Below are 18,239 nucleotides of genomic sequence, written 5' to 3'. Positions count from 1 at the left end.
GCCAATGGTATTATAGATTTCCCTGTAAAGCGAAGAACGTGGAGCAGCAGTGTTCCCTTTGTGTCCCAGGATCAAAGCCATAATTTCCGTGGTGATGTCTGTGCACCTCTCAAGAACAGCATTGCAAGCATTGGTTATCTACAATCCTCATGACCAGCTCTTAATACCAAGTTAACCCCATGTTTTGGGGGTTGTGTCTTCCCTAGCCATGTCTGGGACATGGATACCTTTTCATGCTCATAGTCTACATGGGGAGTGAACGTGGCTTGTAAAGGAGTCTTTGGACGCCCTCCAAATTATGGATGGCAGTCTTCATGTTTCATGGCAAATGGGGATATGCTGTGTTCCTCTTCAATTCAGAGGGGCTATGACTGAAGAACAGAATGATAGAGAGCTGCTCAAATATTGGAGATCCAGGCACCACAGGACACCTGACAGCATCCAGTTTTTTAGACCACGCTGCAAGCACTGAATGTTACATCTGAGGACCCAATTCCCCACTGAACAGTATGAGACAAATGCATCTGAGAAGGCACTGCTGAGAGACCTTCAGAAGTACCAAAAAGATCAAAGTTTCAAATATTTAAATGAAAGCACAGTGCCTTTCATTTCAGTGGGAGCTGGGGAGGGGGCACGTACACCAGATGATTTTGCAGCTTGGAAGAGTTACTTTGAGCAATGACTCACAGTTGTAAAGCTTCAGGAAATGTGTTAACAATTCCCAGGCTCTATGTAGGAGGCTGCATTCCTCTGAGTGTGAGAGATGGGTACATGGAAATGACAAGCTACTCTGCTCTGCAACCTGACTCAGAACTTGGCTTTGGCTCTGAGGAGGAGTCAGTCACCTACTGCAGATCCAGTCCCAGCAGGTGGGAGAGCAGCACCAAGGGAACAATGACGCTATCAGGAAAATAAAAGACTCACCACAGCACAGCTGGGAAGAAATAGCTGAGTGTGATAAACCTTTTCTGTTCCTTTGGGGAGTGTTAAAATAAACAAAAAGGCAGGGGAGGAAAAAAGATGGAAATCTGGTGTGATGACTGAAGAAGAGGTGGGATAGAGCTTAATAAAATATGTAGGGAACTAAAAAATGCTGATGGTAATGCTAGGAAGACCCTGAATTTATTTGCAAATTTCAGTCAGATTTTCCATCTAGCTCTGGCTGATAAAAATGAAAAATGGGAATACTGAAATGGTTTCATATCAGAGATTCTTCATCTGGCAGCTCAGGAGCACAGGAAGTGAAAAAAAGCACAAAGCTGGGTCATGGTATTGCTGCTTCTCTTTCCCCTTGTGTCTGTTTTGTGAAAAAAGCTGGGATTTTGACAGTTTGAAAACAGAAGGAAATGTAAGATCTTATAAATCAAAACACAATTGCTAAGGAGCTCTGTGGATTTTGTTTTGATAGCATTGAGGAGAGGAGATGTGTTCTTCGGAAGTTTACAGCTTAGAGAAGAAAAAGTTACTGACTTAGAGCAGGCCATTGCATCAGGTGAGAAGTGTGCTTTTTAACTCAAAAGAGGGAAGCACATTTGGGGAACAAAATTGAATAAGACCAGAAACTCAAGCCCAGCCTCCGGAAAGTAAACCCACTGTGGTGTGTGAGGCCTCCCTAAAGACCCAGCCCAGGTGGGTGCTGGATGTGGTAAATTGGCATCTTCCCGCACACAGAACTTTCTGTTTGGCCTTGAGTTTATTATTTAACGTGTATTACTCAACGGAAGATACTATGGTGTCTGCTTACCTCTTTTATCTGACTCATCTTCTGCTCTTTCTGCAAGCTGCACACTTGTTTTTGGAGACGCAGGTTATGCTCCTGAAGCTGCCCAATCTTCTCAATCAGTTGGCAGATGTGTTCTAGGTATCCCAGACCAGATCCCAGGGCTTTGCTGTTACTTTGGTTCACCTGCAATGACAATGCATCTTGGACTATGGAGTAACAAGAGAGCAATTCTTACTAGGAACTGAGAGCCCTGCACACGCCGTACAGTCATGTCCTGTGATAAAGTCAGGCTTGCTCTTACAAGGTGCTTTGGTCTTACCACAGATTTGAGCTACAGTATTACTTGCTGAAGCTCTTTTCTGGATTACTCAGCAATTTCCACTGTCAGAGGGACTCTTCTGACTGATCACAGGCTGATGCAGAGGAAAACCTCATGACAGCCTATTTCTAGTTCCACCTCCCAGGCTAATTTTTGGTTTTTACTGGCATCAGAAACCTTACAAAACAAATATGGTTCAACTGTATGCAATGGATGGCTGGTGCTAGTATGGCTCATTAGCCCACAATCCTCAGTGCAAGTCGCACTTATGTGTACTGAAGCTGAGCTTAGCTCCTACCCAAAGGCACGTATCTGCAGGTTGCATTGATTTGCTGAGTTGTGACCAGCTTGGGGGTACACTTTGTCTACTGTACTCTGGCCCTCATCACTGGTGTGTCTGTGAGAGAAACGTACTCGAATGAAGCTGCCAAAGTGAAAGAACATCTTTCCACTAGTCTTTAGTAGATCCCAGCTTACATCCCTGCTGCTACTTTCTCAGTCTTGAAGAGATGCCTGAAGAAAGTTTGCAGGAGCAACTTTGCTGTCTGGCTGTGGAAGGATAATCTCTACCACCGATTTCTCTTCACCCAAGACCTGACAGAGTCTCACTGCTGCTCAGCCAAGGACAACGCTGGAGACAGAGAGTAATCCTATGGCAGAAGAAAAGCTATGATGCTTCCTAGCCTCCTGCTCTGCACCTCACCATTTCTGGTGCCAAGACCTCCCCAAGCACAGCGAGTGTCCTCCCCTGCGCCGTGATCAGACTGTGTCGAACGTGCTGCTAACAAACACATGCAAGGACTCACTTCCACCTTGGCGCTGCCTGCTGATGTGCGTGTGATATCAGTGAGTAAAATAAGCCTCGAACTTTACAAAAGCAGTGCTCTAAGTTTATCTTACTTCAAAAAATAAGTTCCCTCTACAAAAGCAGGAAGCTTACTCTGTCTCCTTTCCCACAACAATCTACATTTTTGGGGAAATGCCAGCCCTGGGACTCTTCCTGTCTTTTCATTATGTCAGAAAGCTCATGGTGTGTTCAAAAATAATCAACATTAGGATTTACTTCTTTTTAAACAAATGATGATACAACGTTATTTATAAACAGGTATTATTAAATCCAGATGCTTTCGTGTTTGAAACTGGGACAGAGGTTGTTGACTCCAAGTCAAGCAGTCATTTGTTTCATGACTTTTATTTTCCTCTCAAGCAGAGCCTGCAAGAAGTGGTGGCAAGACAAAAGTTACTCAGCTGTAAAACTGAGTATTTACTGTGGCTGAGCAATGGGAAGGGGCACAGCCCCAGGACCCAAAGGGAGAACAAAGCCTATGTGGTATCTGTTGGGAAAAGCTTGAATAAAAAGCACTATAAACCAACATATCTAAAAGCAGCTAGGGATTTGGGAGTGCCCAGCTTGAGAAGCATAATTTTCAGAAAGTACATGGGTATCAACTTCTGAAAATTTGGCCATTTCGAGCTATCCCAAAATGAACAGTCATTTTTATACACTGTTCCAGTAGACAGTCAGAAGTTCCTTATTACCCCAAAAATATAGGGTTTCTGCTACACTGTACCCTCTTTTTGCACATCTAGCAACTTCTCTTCCTTCCAGTACGCTACTGAATGACTTCTGGCATGTCTGTACTGCCCTAAGGAGACACTGAGCCAAATCCAATGCATTATAGCTATGGAAACACAAGGGGAGGCTACAAGGGACACACAAGGTCTTGGATGAAGTAAAACATTTGGCTCTAACTTACATTGAAGAAAAAGAATGAAGCATTTGACTGTGACCTCTTTAATTCAGAGACCATCTTTTTGCTCCGTATTTGTCCTGTGCTTAATGTTGTACAGTCCTGCTTCATGTCTGTGGCTGTGGGGTTTGTAGGGCAAAATGGGCAGGGGGAGGAAAGAAGAAGGTCCTGGTCTAGGGCTGAAGGCTCTGGAAAGCAAATGTGTGTTTGGGATGAGCATGGAAAAAATCTGGCTTTTAGCAAAAGTTAGAGAGAATTTATAACTCCTGAGAGTAAATACAGGTGCCCAGAAAATCAGAGGGAAAAGGTGTAGAGTAGTTGCTCCAGGTCTTGGGACAAGGTAGATCTACCCCTGTAGAGGACCTAAACCAGACTGAAGGTTGGACTAATTATGCTGAAGATCTCTGTTTCACAGCCAGACTTCAGAGGCTGCTTAGGGCAGTTTGGGCTACTTAATGACAAATTAATCTGCATTTTATTGAAGTGATCTCAGAAAGCACTAATCAGGCAGAGTCTCCAGTGCTTGCACATTTCTGCAGGGCCAGCCTCCTCTGTGGTCAGAATGCAATGGTGAAAACTTTTAGGGGTGTACTTCACCCTGCCACAGGGCTGGTTAGCATTAGGATTGCTCAGATATGGCAAGTGTCCCATACAGAGTATTTGTGTAATTTAAGCTGGTTGCCCCCAAAACAATTGCAGAGAGAGGGTCTCTCTAGGAACCCTTCAAAGACTTTGTTTTTTCATAGACTGGAAATACCTAAAGACCTCTAGCTACTTTTTGGTGATGCCAAGTGCAGCACAGACTCTGGTCTGTCATATTCTGGTCTAAATATTTTCCTCTCAGCATCTGAGACAGTTTTATGCAAGTAGTGAAGAGTCAGCAACCACAAGAAAACTGCAAACATTTCCAGGATGTCTCTTCCATTCTCTGCCCTCCTAGCTGAAGCTTCATGACTGAAATTCGTCCTACTTTCCACATGGTAATTGTCAAATAGTGTTGGAACAAAAGCTGTGTGCCCATTTTTGTGATTATGAAGCCTATGAAGAAGGAAAAATATCTTGCCTACTATTCTGTCAGATGAAGATGTGGAGGATCATAAAGGCACAATTTATGAATCACATGGTTAAAGCTTCTCTAGGAAAGTAAGAATGTAATGTATAAATACGTGCCAGATTTTGCTTTTAGGCATGAGACTGAGCCAGACCCTCATCTGGAAGAAACAGAGTTAAAGGCTCCCAGTTATGCTATGCTGTTACTCACATGATGGTTTTTTGACCCTGAGGAGTTAAGATGCACTACATTGACTGTACATCTGTGTAACCAAAGAGGGATCTCTGCCCTTGTCAGTGCTCACCTAAGTTTTGGGCACAGGTTTTCAGTATGTGTCCCTGGCAATAAATCATGACAGTTTTGCAGGTCCACAGATTTCTTAGGAAGCTTAAAAATACAGGATCAGCATCTGCACTGGGAACTTTGGCTTATCTAGAGCCCTCAATATTTTGACTGGCATAAATCACATCTTTTCCTCTGTGGCTACACAGCTCACAGAGGTGGGAGCCTGTCCTCTTGTCTCTGGGGAATATTGTGCTCACTGCAGCATCTGATCACTACAAAGATTTGATGTTCAGTGGGAGCTGCAAGAATGAGAGTTGCTTTCAAGTCTCTTGTCCAACTGATGTATAATCAAAATCTGCATGTCTGATCATCTGGTCAACACTTTGTCCAGCCTCATTTCAGCCGCTATCTGTTACTTGGATGCATGTGATGTGCTTTTCTACAATTGGACTCAATGGAGAACTGTCCTGGGCTGGACCTGGCAGCAGGAGCTGAAGATGACAGGCAGTTGGCAGGGGAAGCTTTTCTTTATTCAGAAAAACGCTCACTGATGTATCTTGCATTGCTTTAGGTTTCTGCGCTTCACACAATGCTCTTTGCTTTTCTTGTGCATAGTTTTGGGTGATACTAGGCTGCATCCTGCCATACATCCCTCACTGCGTACTCTGGCCATGTGAGCATGGCTGGTACAGGCAGCACAGTCACTGCGCCACCCAACAGGGAACAACGTAATTTCAACCCTCCCATTTCAACCTTCCCATCCCGGGCCCAGAGCAACCAATTAGTGATGCCACAGGCTGAGTGGGAAGCATTTGTCACTGGTAGCTGACAGCACCGAAAGGCTTGTGAATAACAGGAAAGAGAAGGATCGTGCTGTGTATTTCTGATGTCTCCACCCTGCTATCCAGGAGAGGCTGTGCTTGCTGATAGCTTCTGGTTTCCCCTAAGTGGCACGCACAGGCTAGGGGGTGACCATCACAGGTAGCCCTATCCTTCCCCTGAACTGTACCAATCTGTAGAGAAACACTTTGATTGCTTTGGCCCAGGATAAATAGCACTGCATGAATTATGATTTTTTTCATTTAATGCTGACATCCTTTTTCTTCTAGGAGTATGGGCTGGGCTGACTTTAAATGTAAACTTTATGGAGCGTGAGGAAGTGTCTGTAAAGCAAAAGCATCAAAAGCTATGTATCTTCAAACTTCAAGCTTAAAAGGAAATGCTTTTATTTAGGCTTCAAAGTTCTTTCTCTTGTTGTTTGACAGCTTCCATTTTCTTTCATCTTTCAAAATGTAGGCAAATTTCAAAATAATGACAGTTCAAAACAAAAGATCAGAAAGCTTTGTCTAAAAATGCTGCACTGAAATGATTTGATGTATATTTTCAGCCAAACCCATTCACCAATTGAATCCAAGTGGTCAAAACATTTGGTCATTTCCAGCCTCTCTTTTTCAGCACTTTCCTTCCTGTTCTCTTGGAATTGGCCTCAGCAGTGAAGGATGGTCAGGAGGACATCAAGGGACAACTTCACCCAGAGACTGAATCCTTGTTTGGCTGTGGAGAGCCAGTAAGCACAGTTGGCACTGCCACAGCCAGCTGAGCTGGGGAAATTGAACTGCTCTTCTCTTACTTGAAAGTTCTCAAAACCATCAGTAGAACTGAGGAAGATGGTGTCACCTGTAACTAAATAATGCTCTCAACTGAGCATTAATTATAAGCCAGCGTAAGCATTTTTGCATTTCTATCAACATTAATTTAATGCAAGAATTGATTTAATGGAGCAATTTGGTTTGCCATGTTCCTGCCAAGCAGGGTGGGCATACACTGTGCTGGCCTTTCTTTCAGGCCACAGTGATTCATTTCCAGGGATATCAGTCCCTCAGAAGACAACGGGCCATAGCAGCGATTGGTTTCTAAGTACCATTTTGTGCCTTGGACAGACAAATGTGAAAACCACAGAGAAAGCCTGGAGCAGATCCTCAGATAGGATGAATCAAGATGCATCTGTCAGCTGCATGGTCAGATGATCGTCTGGACCTCACTCCTGAACACATCTCTGTTGTATGACAGTGAGGACAGGTCAGCCTGGTGTAAGCTTGGTGAGGGCAAAAGACTGTGCATCTGACAGAGGCTGTCCTGGTGCTCTGAGGCACACAGAGCAGCAGCTGCTGCAGGGCTGTGCAGCAGCCTGTGGGCATTTCTTGTCCCAGTCAACTTCGGTGCTACCTGGCATCCCAGCAGTTTGAGGAGTGCTGCTCTTAAGATACATTAGCCTGGGGGTGTGCTGTGAAGAGGGGCAAACTTCCCCAGCATCTAGGTCACAGCTGTATTTACACAGCTCAAAAAACAAAGAAAAGTGCTCTAGGGCACAGGGCTTTACCACTCAGCCAGTGAGGATATTAAAAAGGCGGGGAGATAAGCCACCAAGAGCTTAATTTCCTCTTCAGCTTCTTTCTAATTTATTCTCTTATTTATTTAAATGCTTTGCTTTGGTAAACTGAGGCTCTATTTCACTAAGGATTTAAAGGAATTTCACAGGCATACAGAGCTGTCAGACAAGACCAAATCTGGGTGCAAACTCTCCAGAGTGCAACAGAGAATTTAGGTAACTTTTTATGAAGCCTTCTCATGGTCAGATTCTGCTGCTCTTCTCTTTTCTTGAACTCTCTGCCAAATGGCCAGATCTGCTTGGGATCTGTGCAAAATTGTCATCTGTCTTCTGCCATGTGTGAGTTAGCTCTGGCGAGGAAAATGCTGCTCAGATGGGTTGTGTGTTGCTTGTACTGCTTTGATATGCAATGTTAACAGAGATGAGACATCTCTGACCTTCCTCACTGCTCAAGACGTTTTGGCATGCTGGAAAGGAAGTCCAGTGCCCGATTGTTCAGGGCAGGGAGGTCATGGTTAAATTATTTGCAAAGCACACATCACTTGTTACTTGGCTTCCTCCCACCCATCTCCAATTCGTCACTATTACCACAATGAATGCCCCCCAAAAAATCCATTTGATGCTTTTGTGTGTTTGTGACCCTCTTCACCTAGTCTGCCTTTCTCCTTTTTCCTTCCCTTTGCTCATGGGGCTCTTTGATCTGTCCCTCTGTCAAGAATCAGCTCCCCACTGAGATCTTTGCTTTGCTGGCTCCTGGAACCCACTGCAATGATCTGTCCTCACTTCAGCAGCTTGAGGCTTTAGGCAAAGAACTGGAGGGAGCACTTACCAGCACCTGCTATGGGAGAAGGTGCACAGAAGGGCTTTTTATTCCCTTGTCAGCAGAACAAGGTACCCAGCGAGGAGAAAGAGAGGGAGTAAGGAGTGAGACAACCTGCTGAAATTAGGTCTTTGCAGTTTGGTCCATCACAACTATGCTGGCAAGTTAAAATGGCATCTACAACTCCAGCCCGACAAAAATCTGAATTTGTGAATTAATGCCCTGCCCGTGCATTATATGAGACAGTTGACTCAACAGGGCACAACAGGCCTGGTCAGAAATTAATTAACCCTTAGACAAGGTTTTTACAAATTTCAGTGCCCCAAAAGCAAGCCAGCTATTGCCAGAGACAGGAATAACCTGGTCTTGAAAATAAACCTGTGTTCTGACCCTCACCCCATGTATCAGAGGATGATGACTTAACTTCATAATCTTCATTTTGAGACCAGAATCAAGTCCATCCTCTCATCTAGAGCTTTTAGAAACATCAGATCTCAATGAGTCATTTTTCATCCTTACCCAGACCTGATATTTATGAATTAATTCAGAATTTTACTGGTATGAAAAGAAACCTTAAAAATCAATTACCATTTTTTACTGCTTACAAATTTCAGGGGAGATATTCTAAACTCACTCAGATGTGTTTAATTTGTGACAAACAGGACTTGAACACTGACCGGGGTGTTTGGACAGGCATAGATTTAAGATTCAGTTCAGGTGTTGCTCACCTCACTCAGCCTACAGCATTCATCCATGTATTCATCCAAGCTGTCACTTGTGGGGTACTTCTTCAGCTGATGTTCATGGATCTGAAGGTCTTGCATGCTGCCAAAATTCTCTGGAAAATTGTCAGCAATTGTCTTTGGCTGTTCTACGGGACCTGGGGTGGAAAGAGTGCTTTCCCTGGAAAGGTCCATCTCTGCAGTAGGTTCCTTTTCTGGAGACTGCTTGTCATCCTGGTGAAAATGTTCATCAGTACTTTCTTCCTGAGGGTCATTGAAGTCTTTAAGGGAAGCTGTAGGATCCTGCACAGCCTCTGCCTCCTGACTATAGCAATCAGCTTGCTTTTTGCTCTCTGGATCTTGCAGGCTAACTTTTCTGGCATGTTCTTTACATGTTCTCATTAACTGATGGTCAATTTCTGGAGAAGAAGAGGTGCTAAGCACACCCGAGTCACAAAATGAGTCTCTGCTGTGAAGCACAAAGCTCTTCTCTGAGCCCGTAGGCGTTGATGGAGAATTAGCACCGCTTGGCAACTCAACCCCCGAGTCCTCAGATTCAAATTTGGAGAATCTGTGGAGCCGGCATTTGGACTCGAAGGCGCTGAGGTCAGGCAGGGTGGCTACATAGTCAGTGCTTGCCGGGCCATCCGCACAGTCTGGATCTGCTGGCGTGGCTGCTGCATCAGGACTTCCCAAGCAGTCTGGTGGGACGCTGGCACCAGGAAGATGGAACTCCTCTGTGCAGGCTGTGTCAGCTGGAGCCTCTGGGATTAACCCTGGGTTTTGAATTCCTTCATTGCTCAGTATCTTCATGTGTGTTAACACGACTTTGTCCTCAGCAGGTGGGCTCTTCTTACCTGCTGAAAAGAAAACAAGTAGAAGGTCACAGGAGGCTACAAAACTCAGTGTCTAATGCATCCCCTGAGGGACGTGGAATGTAAAACTGCCTATACCAAGGTGGTAGAGGGGAACAGCCCTAATTTGTTTCCCTGAGCTATATGAAGCTTTCTTGAGGGCTTTGCTGCAGAAAAAGCCTTGTGTTTCATAGCCTCAGAGTCCTCCAGGGGGGCTCATAAAAGCACAATTCTGATTTGATAGATAGGTAGAAAACAACAAATGTAGGCAGGTAACTTTTTTAGTAATTATCTGCATATAGATGGAGAGTGATGTACATGTTCTTTCAGCCTGACAGACATTAATTTAAGGCTCAAATATTTTTTGCAATTAAGTGTATTCTGAACCAGCAGAAAAAAAGAGTAAAATGAAATCACTCTTCCCAGAGGCTTAAGTGAATTTTGGGTCGCAACAAGCAATTTGAAAACTCCTTGGTATTCTCTGCAGTATTCTCTGCTCACATACACATGACAAAAATCAAGTTCTGATAAGAAAATCAAGTGTAAAAAGCACTGCAGATCTTTTTCACTCCCGGTATGGTTTTAGCTATGAAGTAATGTCTTTAAGTGAGCTCCTACCTTATTTGTAAAGACAAAAGAGATGGAGGCAGCTTTGCTCAAGAGCTTTTGCACACAAAGAAGACTTGCTTTCAAGTCACAATTATTTTACACAGTAATGTGATAGAATAGTCTCTGGATGAAAGGCTGATCTTCAGGGGTCAAAGAGCTGCTCCCAGGTTTTTCTTACTGTTTTTCTGAATATAATATTTCATAGTGCAAACATTTGGATCATGATGGCATGAGAGCCAGTGTGAAAATTCTGCATCTACCTTTTAGCAAGCTGCAAATCTCAGCTCCAAATATGTATGTTTGCGGATTTGGAACCAAGAATTGATGCACAACAAAACTTCAGTTTCCCGGGTATCTTTTCCCTTAGCACCCAATCCAGAGTGCCTCAGAGGGCTACAATGCATACACTTTCCTGGATGTCTTACTTTCTACTTCATTTTCCTCTCCTCTTTCTTTCTGCCTGAATCAGACCAGCAACAGCTTCACAAACTCACCGCCAATAATGTAAATGTCCCTAGGCGGGCAGGAAAGCCTGGGATCCACCCCACCAGCAGTGAACCAGGGAGAGCTGTGCCGTGCAGTTCTCCTTTGCGGAAACCCAGAAGCTCCCTGTTTCAGAAATAACCCATCTTTACCTCCTCCAGCTTGCTTTCTGCAGAGTACTTAGATAAGGGAGACTTTTACTCATTAAGGCCAAGCTAACTCTTACATGGATCATTTTCTACTTTATTTGAATTCCCTTCAATTGATCTTGAGAATTTCCTGGCATACCACTGAAACATGCCCTTTGCTGTTCATAGACACCCTCTGATTTAATATTTTACACTGGATTTTTACGAAGGGCAGTCAGTGATAAATAATCTGATGGGCTTCTTGTGGTACGTAGTGCTAATACCCCTTATATGAGATTTGTTTATCATATACAGAATTGCACTGCCTCCCTTAGCAGGATTCACAGGCATCTTCCCCGTGCAAAGAGCCACGTTTGCAACAGTCAGTGCCAGACCTCAGCCACACAATACCAGGATGTTGCTGTGATGGGGGACAAGAAAAAGACATCAACCAGGAAAGCTCATCAGGAGCTGCCTGTGCTGGGCTCTGTTGTTACTCCTCCAATTTTGGGATATGTATGAGGGACCCTGACCTGAGGACAAGGAATAGGGTGACTGGTTTGCAGCTTCAGAGCAAAACATCAGCTCTAAGAGGGAGCTGGGTGCCAGGTCTTGGAAGGAGGAGGTGGAACTGAGTCACTTTGATTTGGAGTAAAGAGGATCTACCTGCTCAGCTGCAAACACCTCTTGGCAGCCAGACACAAAACGTTGTATCCACATGAAAAATACAAAATACAAGGCTTACAGGCTCTTCTGGTGGCATCACTACCCCAGATGGCCAACAAAACCACCGAGAGTCAGGAGGAGATCAGTTGCATTCCTACAATTACTTTTAAGAACAAACCATACAGCTGTCATTCTTACCAGGAATTACTATATGCAATGGTAGTTCTTTCCCACAGACTGATTGTTCTCACTTATTAATCATGCCATGCTTTCCTTTGAGTGGAGATTCTCTTACTTCTTTCAATCTGCCCCTGTTTTTTCTTGCTTAACTGGTTTCACCCTGGCCTACACAAATATTGCTTTGTCTAAAATCAGGAAGCAGCATATTAAAATGGTCTTGCTGCTTACAGAAGGAGATGTCAGATGCTTTACTGCATATCTTTTAGGACTACAAAAGCTGCAATGTGAACAAGAAGGTTTGGCTGGAGTAGAAAGAATAGAAAATAAGATGAAATCTTTGACCCTCTGTGGGATGGCTGCCTTGATGCCAACAACAGTTCTTTGCTCTCCCCTTACTGTGGTCACTAGCAACGTGTTTTACAAAAATTGTTTATCTGTTCTAGGCTGCAAACCATTGCTCTCAGCACTGTCAGGTCCTGCAAACCACAGTGTTTGAGCATTTCTGATTTATTCTTCCAATGCCCCGTGATGAGGCAAAATGTTATCATCTCCCCACCACAAGACCAGAATACTGGCAAAGGACAACAGGATTTTGCAATACACTTAGGCACCTCATCCTCATTCATTCAATAATACTTTCCCGTGGTCAGTGAGCTCATCTGTGCTACAGCAGAAAGATCTCCAATGATTAAGGCAGTGACCTGAAACTCAAGTTATTCTTGCTGCACCTCACTGACAGAGCAGGCTCTCTTCCTCCTCTCTGTTAACTGGATTATAGAATCTAAACTATGGGGCTTCCAAGAAGCAGATTGATCCTGCTACAGATCTCAAAAGAGGCATACAAAAACACTCAGCTCTTTCAAGCATATTGCTAACAAACACCGGAATGGTGCAATTAAAGCTCATCTGTACAATTGGTGGGGGGAAATTAAAAAAAAAGGTGACCCAGACCCTCAGCTGCTATAAATTAACTCATTTCCAGGGCCCTTAACACAGAACTGTGTCAGCTAATTTTGGCTGAGGGCTTGGCCTGTAAGTGCTTTGTTCAGTAATACCAGGGGCCCTGAGTAAAGCAAGGAAGGGAGATAACTCCTGCGTGGCACTGGAGGGAGTGTGCTGCAGGGGTAGGGCTGCAAACAAACCTGCAGAGGGGCTTCTGAAAGGAGGTGTGAAGAACTCCAGAGAGCTGAACAGTGGCATTAACAATAGTAAAATGTATTTACTTGTGCTGGAGGCCAGACAGGTTCGACGCTGCTGTTCCTGGGAATTTAGCCAAGATTTTTGTTGTTGTTGTTTGTTTCTTGTCCTCTGGACTGGTTTTCCACATCCCTCTGGGGTGGGGGTAAGATAGCAAATGCTGTAGTTTTTAGGAAGATGGCTGGTATGCTGGTGTGGCAGCCAGGGAAGGAGTGGAGATTTGCATGTGTGCTTCAGAATCAGTATAGGTTCCTGAAGCATATTCAACCTGTGTGCCCAGGCCAAACATTGTCTTAGGGTAGCTTGTGCTACTTGCCTAGTAGCCCTTTCAAAGAGTTATATGGCTCTGTAATCACTCTAGAGGGATAGAGGATTCCCTGGATTTAAATATATGCCTGTAACTGGTGGCAAGTGATCATGTGTAGCCTTGGGAAGCTGGGTTTCCTGTGCCTGTAAAGCTGGAGAATCAGACTGCTTCCCAACTCACAAGGAGGTGGTGACAGTGAACTAGCTAATACCTGAAGGCAATTGGTAGGGAGTGAAAGGAGCAAATGTGTCCCACCTAAGTCTCTAGAACTTTGCCCTGCATCATGTTTGCATTGTTTTCTGGGATATTTCTATGTTGCAGTTAGCATAGCTTAATAGAGAAACTTAAATCCCTTACCCTCCCAATCATCTTCTGTCCCAAGGCTTCACTTTCTTGGGACTTTTAAGTCCAAGTTATTTTTCCAGTTGCACAATAACTAGCAGCTGCCAGGACTCAGCCTGGTGTATTAGTACAGAGATAACTGACCAGGAGTAGGAGGGCAGATACGTAAATATAAAATTGCTTTCAAGCAATTTCTTTATCCCAAGTTGGATGCACGACATGAACTCAAACAACTGCCCAGGAAAAACTCCTTTGCATTTCCAATCCTGCTCGAGCCTAACTCTTGCAAAAGCTCCCACCTTTCTAGTAAACCAAGCCAAAGCCTATATCCAAATCCCCGTGCTCCAAAGTACTGAAACCCATGTGTGATTTTTACTTTTTTGCATCTATGCCTGTGACTCAAAGTTGTGTTTCACTGGCAATTCCTTCAGTGCCAGACCTGTTAAGCTCTGCTACATCCCTGAGAGGGTCCATGGCCTCTGATGCACTGACTTAAGTATCACAGCACGTGGTTTTCTGATGTATGCAACTAATGGAAGCACTGGTGGACAGGAAGAGGCCAGGCTGGCAGTGGAATGAGTGCTGCTACTGGCAGTAGAGAGCCAAACCATACCAGCACTGCCCTTTGCTGCTCTCTTCCTTTCCAGTCTCTGCCCACCTGTTGTCTCAAAATGTTCATCCTGATTTTTAGGCTACTTGGCATGGGGAGAATCTCTGTTAAACATGGCACAACCGGAGCCAAAGTTTTGATTGTCTACAACCACCGCTGTCTTACAAAGGATAGCAGAGGTAGAGCCACGGCAGCCTTCTGCTTGTCTCTAGAACTCCTGCAAGGTCCATGTGCACAGCGAACCCAGCTGCAGTGGGTGGTGCTGGCAGGCTTGTACAGGATGAGCAGCCCAGAGATGCTCAAAGAATCTCGTCCTCTCCCTGCCACTGTGTGCCACACATGCCACAAGACATGCAACATCTTACACACTGCAGTTTATAAGGCCAGTACTTTCCAACTTTACTGTGCCACCAAAAATAAAGGGTATCACCAATGACTTGGGTTGTTGGAGTAGCAGGGACTTTGCACAGCTGCCCTGCAAAGGAAGACCAAACTCAAACCACAGCACTCCTACTATTCTGCTTAGCCCTGAGTACGGGAGTAAGGTGCACATGCAAAGTGCCAGAAAAGGTTTTTCAGCATCCTATAGAGGACACAGCCTGCCTAGTAACTCATCTCTGGCTCCAGCTGTGCCAAGAATGAAACCCTACCATGCAGGACTGGCTCTGTGATGCGACTGTAGCCTCCAAGTAACAGACTAAGAGACTATTTTTGCCTTTTGAAGAATCATTAGATAGCAGTGACTAGTGCACTGGAGTCAGACTCATGACCTAGAAATGAAAGGCTTCCTCTCCCATTCAGTCCCAGTCCTTGCATTCCCTCATTTTCCTTCCTTCCCGTACAAAAAGACTCCCTTAATTTTGTCACTGTGCCACATTCTCTAGCACTGCTGGCAGGACGGCTCAGGTGGTATTTCCCTTTCATTTCGAAGAGGTGGGTTTTTTTCTCACCAATGATGAGGTCTCAATTTCCCAGCATTTAAAAGAGAAGGGGTCACTTCCTTTCTGAAACAATAGGCATTTTTTGCTGATGACTTTTCCCCCACGTGTGCTGAAGGGTGGGGTCCGTGCTGGCACCTCCTCAGCAGCCCCCACGCAGGGCCTGCGGGAGCCGTGTCACCTCCCCGGCTGGGGAAGAGCTGGCCCTAGCACAGCCCTGCGGGCTCAGGCAGGCGCTGCACGGACAGGACCTCAGTGTTCACAAGAATCGCATTACTCTTACGCTTCCAAAAACCCCAAACCAACCCAACAAACAAAGTCCCCACCCCAGAAAATCAGTAACCACTACCAACTGACCCTCTGTGAGCAAAGTCTATCTCCACACAGCTTTGCTGGAATCCACATGGATTTCCATGGGGTGGGGATCACCCGACTACCTGGTGCTTTACTGGACTGTTGATCCCAGTCCTGGCAATGGCAGAGGTGCTACTCGTCACCAGAAGTCTGCAAACTATCTGCCTTCTCCAACGCTTTTCAAGCAGCGTGCTGAGTGTGCTGCCGGATGTTGGGGTGCCCAATCTGAGCAAGGCTTCTCCTAAATAATTAGGATAATCACAAGCTGAAAAATTTGTACAGAAAGCTTATTGCAGGGTCTGCTGTCTTCAGTGCACCAGTTACAACTTCTACCTACAACAGCAGAAACTTGTGAAGGCATGAAAATCACTGTCAGAAGAAAGGTCGGGTTTTTTGTTGTTTTATTGTGTTTGGTTTGCTTGTTGTTTTGGGGTTTTTTATAGGAGCTGTGGCTGAAAAATTCGTATTTGCAGGGGAACGTGCAACATTGCACGATATTTGCATGATAGATCCGATTCTCTAAACTTCCAATTTATCCAGCTGGAGAAGTGAATTGCACGTGGATTTCAAGAACATACATATACAATTTAATTTGCTCAAAATGTTGCATGCAAAGGGATAGTTGTGGCAAAGCTGAGATTTCAGATAGTCCTTGAACAAAAAGCCCAAAATACTTAGATGCTTTGGTTCCAAGGTGGTGTCTAGTCTCAATGTTAGTTAAGTGGGTGAAGTTCCTTAGGATCGTAGTTTGGTAATATAACATGACCAGAAATGTTATAGGTCCCCACAGGTGCAGCTGGTAATGATAAATCCATATAAAGCAGATGCTGAGAGAAAGATAACAGGGTTCAAGGACTCTAACTGAGACTCTCTGAGAAGACATTCGTTGCTTTAGTATCTATGTTTTAGAAAAGAGGAGCTAATTATATCTCTTTTCAAGCATTTGAGGAGGAATGAGAGGGAGATTGATTGTTTACTGATTGATATAGTTGGGTGAACTGAAGAGGAAATGGATTTCCAAGTGGAGAGGCCACTTGACACTTTTACAGCTTGCACCTATTCATTCCAAGTGACCTGTGAAGTTTTTGAAACCAAGCGACAGGTCTGATAGATTAGTGACCTCTGGCAGAAAGTCCCGGGGCACAGCAGGTCCCCTGAGACCACCTGGTTTATCAGTTACTTGTGTAGGCTGGCAGTCACCAGTTTTGAGACAACACCTGACCCTGTGCATTGCACCAGCTAAAGCGCTGCTCCCACTCGTTTCTGCATTCACGCTGCAACTTATTTGTTTGTATCTATGACCCGGTGGGAAAACCTGGCCAGGGATAATTTTGGTGCACAAGGATCAGGGCCTAAGTCCTCCCTACTCTGCAATGTAACCAGTCCTGAGGGCTGGGGGAGGGAAGAGGTTCAGCCCCTACAATCACCTATGGGTATAATTTGTGAGATTTCTGTCACGGAGACAACAGCTGCCACTAAAGACCTGCAAATCCTTCTCCTTGGAAATTCCCATGTGTTCCTCCAAGAGAAAGGTTCATAACCTTAGTTAAAGGAAACAGTGCTTTGATGAGCAGCCTTGTATAACAGCAAAAGATTATTTAGCACACAACTCAGTGATATGTCTGAGCAGAAAATTAAAACAATAGAAACAAATATATTGCACATTGGCAAAAACTGTCTAATTTAGATATTTTCCTTGTACATCTCATCTGCAGGCTGCCTCATCCCAGAGGATTATTCAACCAGAAATTAACTAGAAGCCAGGAGGCCCTTTGCAAGGATGGAACGTGCCCCCCAGGGATGACAGGTATGTAGTAATTCAGGTTTTATTGCCTATAATAAGCTTGGATAAACAACTGTTCAATAGCCCCAAAGACCAAGGCCATTTAGACATCAGTGCTTCAACTGAAGCCAAGGAACTCGAGAATGGTATTAGAAAGGTTGCTGTTAAGCCATACTTCATGACATTCATTGCTGTCCCTTGGTAAAACCCTGGAGAGCTGCTTCTGCTCAAACAAGGTAGCACCGGACAGGCGTAACCATGCTCTGGCATGTCTGAAATCTTTTATAGTTGCAGTGAGAGCAAGAGCCAACAATGCTATTTCTGAATAGAGATGGCATCCAGATCAGGACACACATAATATTTGGTGTCTTTTTCCGAGATGAAGTGATTAGAGAGTGATGTTGCTGTTTCTTATTTGGATAAATTCTAGCTGAACCTCTTTTTGATCCCTCAGTGTTCAAAATGCTCAAAATAGCATAACTCTGTTCCCCCACCAAAGCTTTCACCTACTCTATTAACAATACTGCTGTGTCTGGGTGGTGAGGGACACTTCCATGTGGAAGAGCAATTTTCCTTTCACCTCCTAACCCTGCCATCAGGTTTGCACTATATATCTTGGAGGAAACAAGTTCATGGTCAAGTTACATCTGGCGCAAAAAAGGAACAGTTTCCACCATACTGTAAAACACTCCTCAAACACCCTCCACATCTCACGGGGATGCTGGCAC

At 44.5% G+C, this 18,239-nt stretch overlaps 1 protein-coding gene across 5 annotated transcripts in view; it reads right to left on the bottom strand.

Annotated features, from left to right (window-relative positions):
- The window catches only part of LOC119702673, a 31,282-nt gene that overhangs the window by 11,341 nt on the left and 1,702 nt on the right, over positions 1-18,239 (bottom strand). For 3 of the 5 annotated variants that reach the window (XM_038141114.1, XM_038141115.1, XM_038141117.1), the window contains exons 2-3: positions 9,067-9,920; positions 1,745-1,906 (exon numbers count right to left, since the gene is read on the bottom strand). In XM_038141114.1, coding sequence (XP_037997042.1) covers positions 1,745-1,906; positions 9,067-9,920 — 1,016 coding nt within the window. The remainder of the gene's footprint in view (positions 1-1,744; positions 1,907-9,066; positions 9,921-18,239) is intronic. The other 2 variants (XM_038141116.1, XM_038141118.1) reach the window with 1 other exon arrangement.

The sequence above is a fragment of the Motacilla alba genome, chromosome 6 (assembly GCF_015832195.1).
Source record: "Motacilla alba alba isolate MOTALB_02 chromosome 6, Motacilla_alba_V1.0_pri, whole genome shotgun sequence".
In the NCBI taxonomy this organism is placed as follows: domain Eukaryota; kingdom Metazoa; phylum Chordata; class Aves; order Passeriformes; family Motacillidae; genus Motacilla; species Motacilla alba.
Note: the sequence above shows the minus strand (reverse complement) of the source record. Positions and strands in the feature narration are given on the sequence as shown.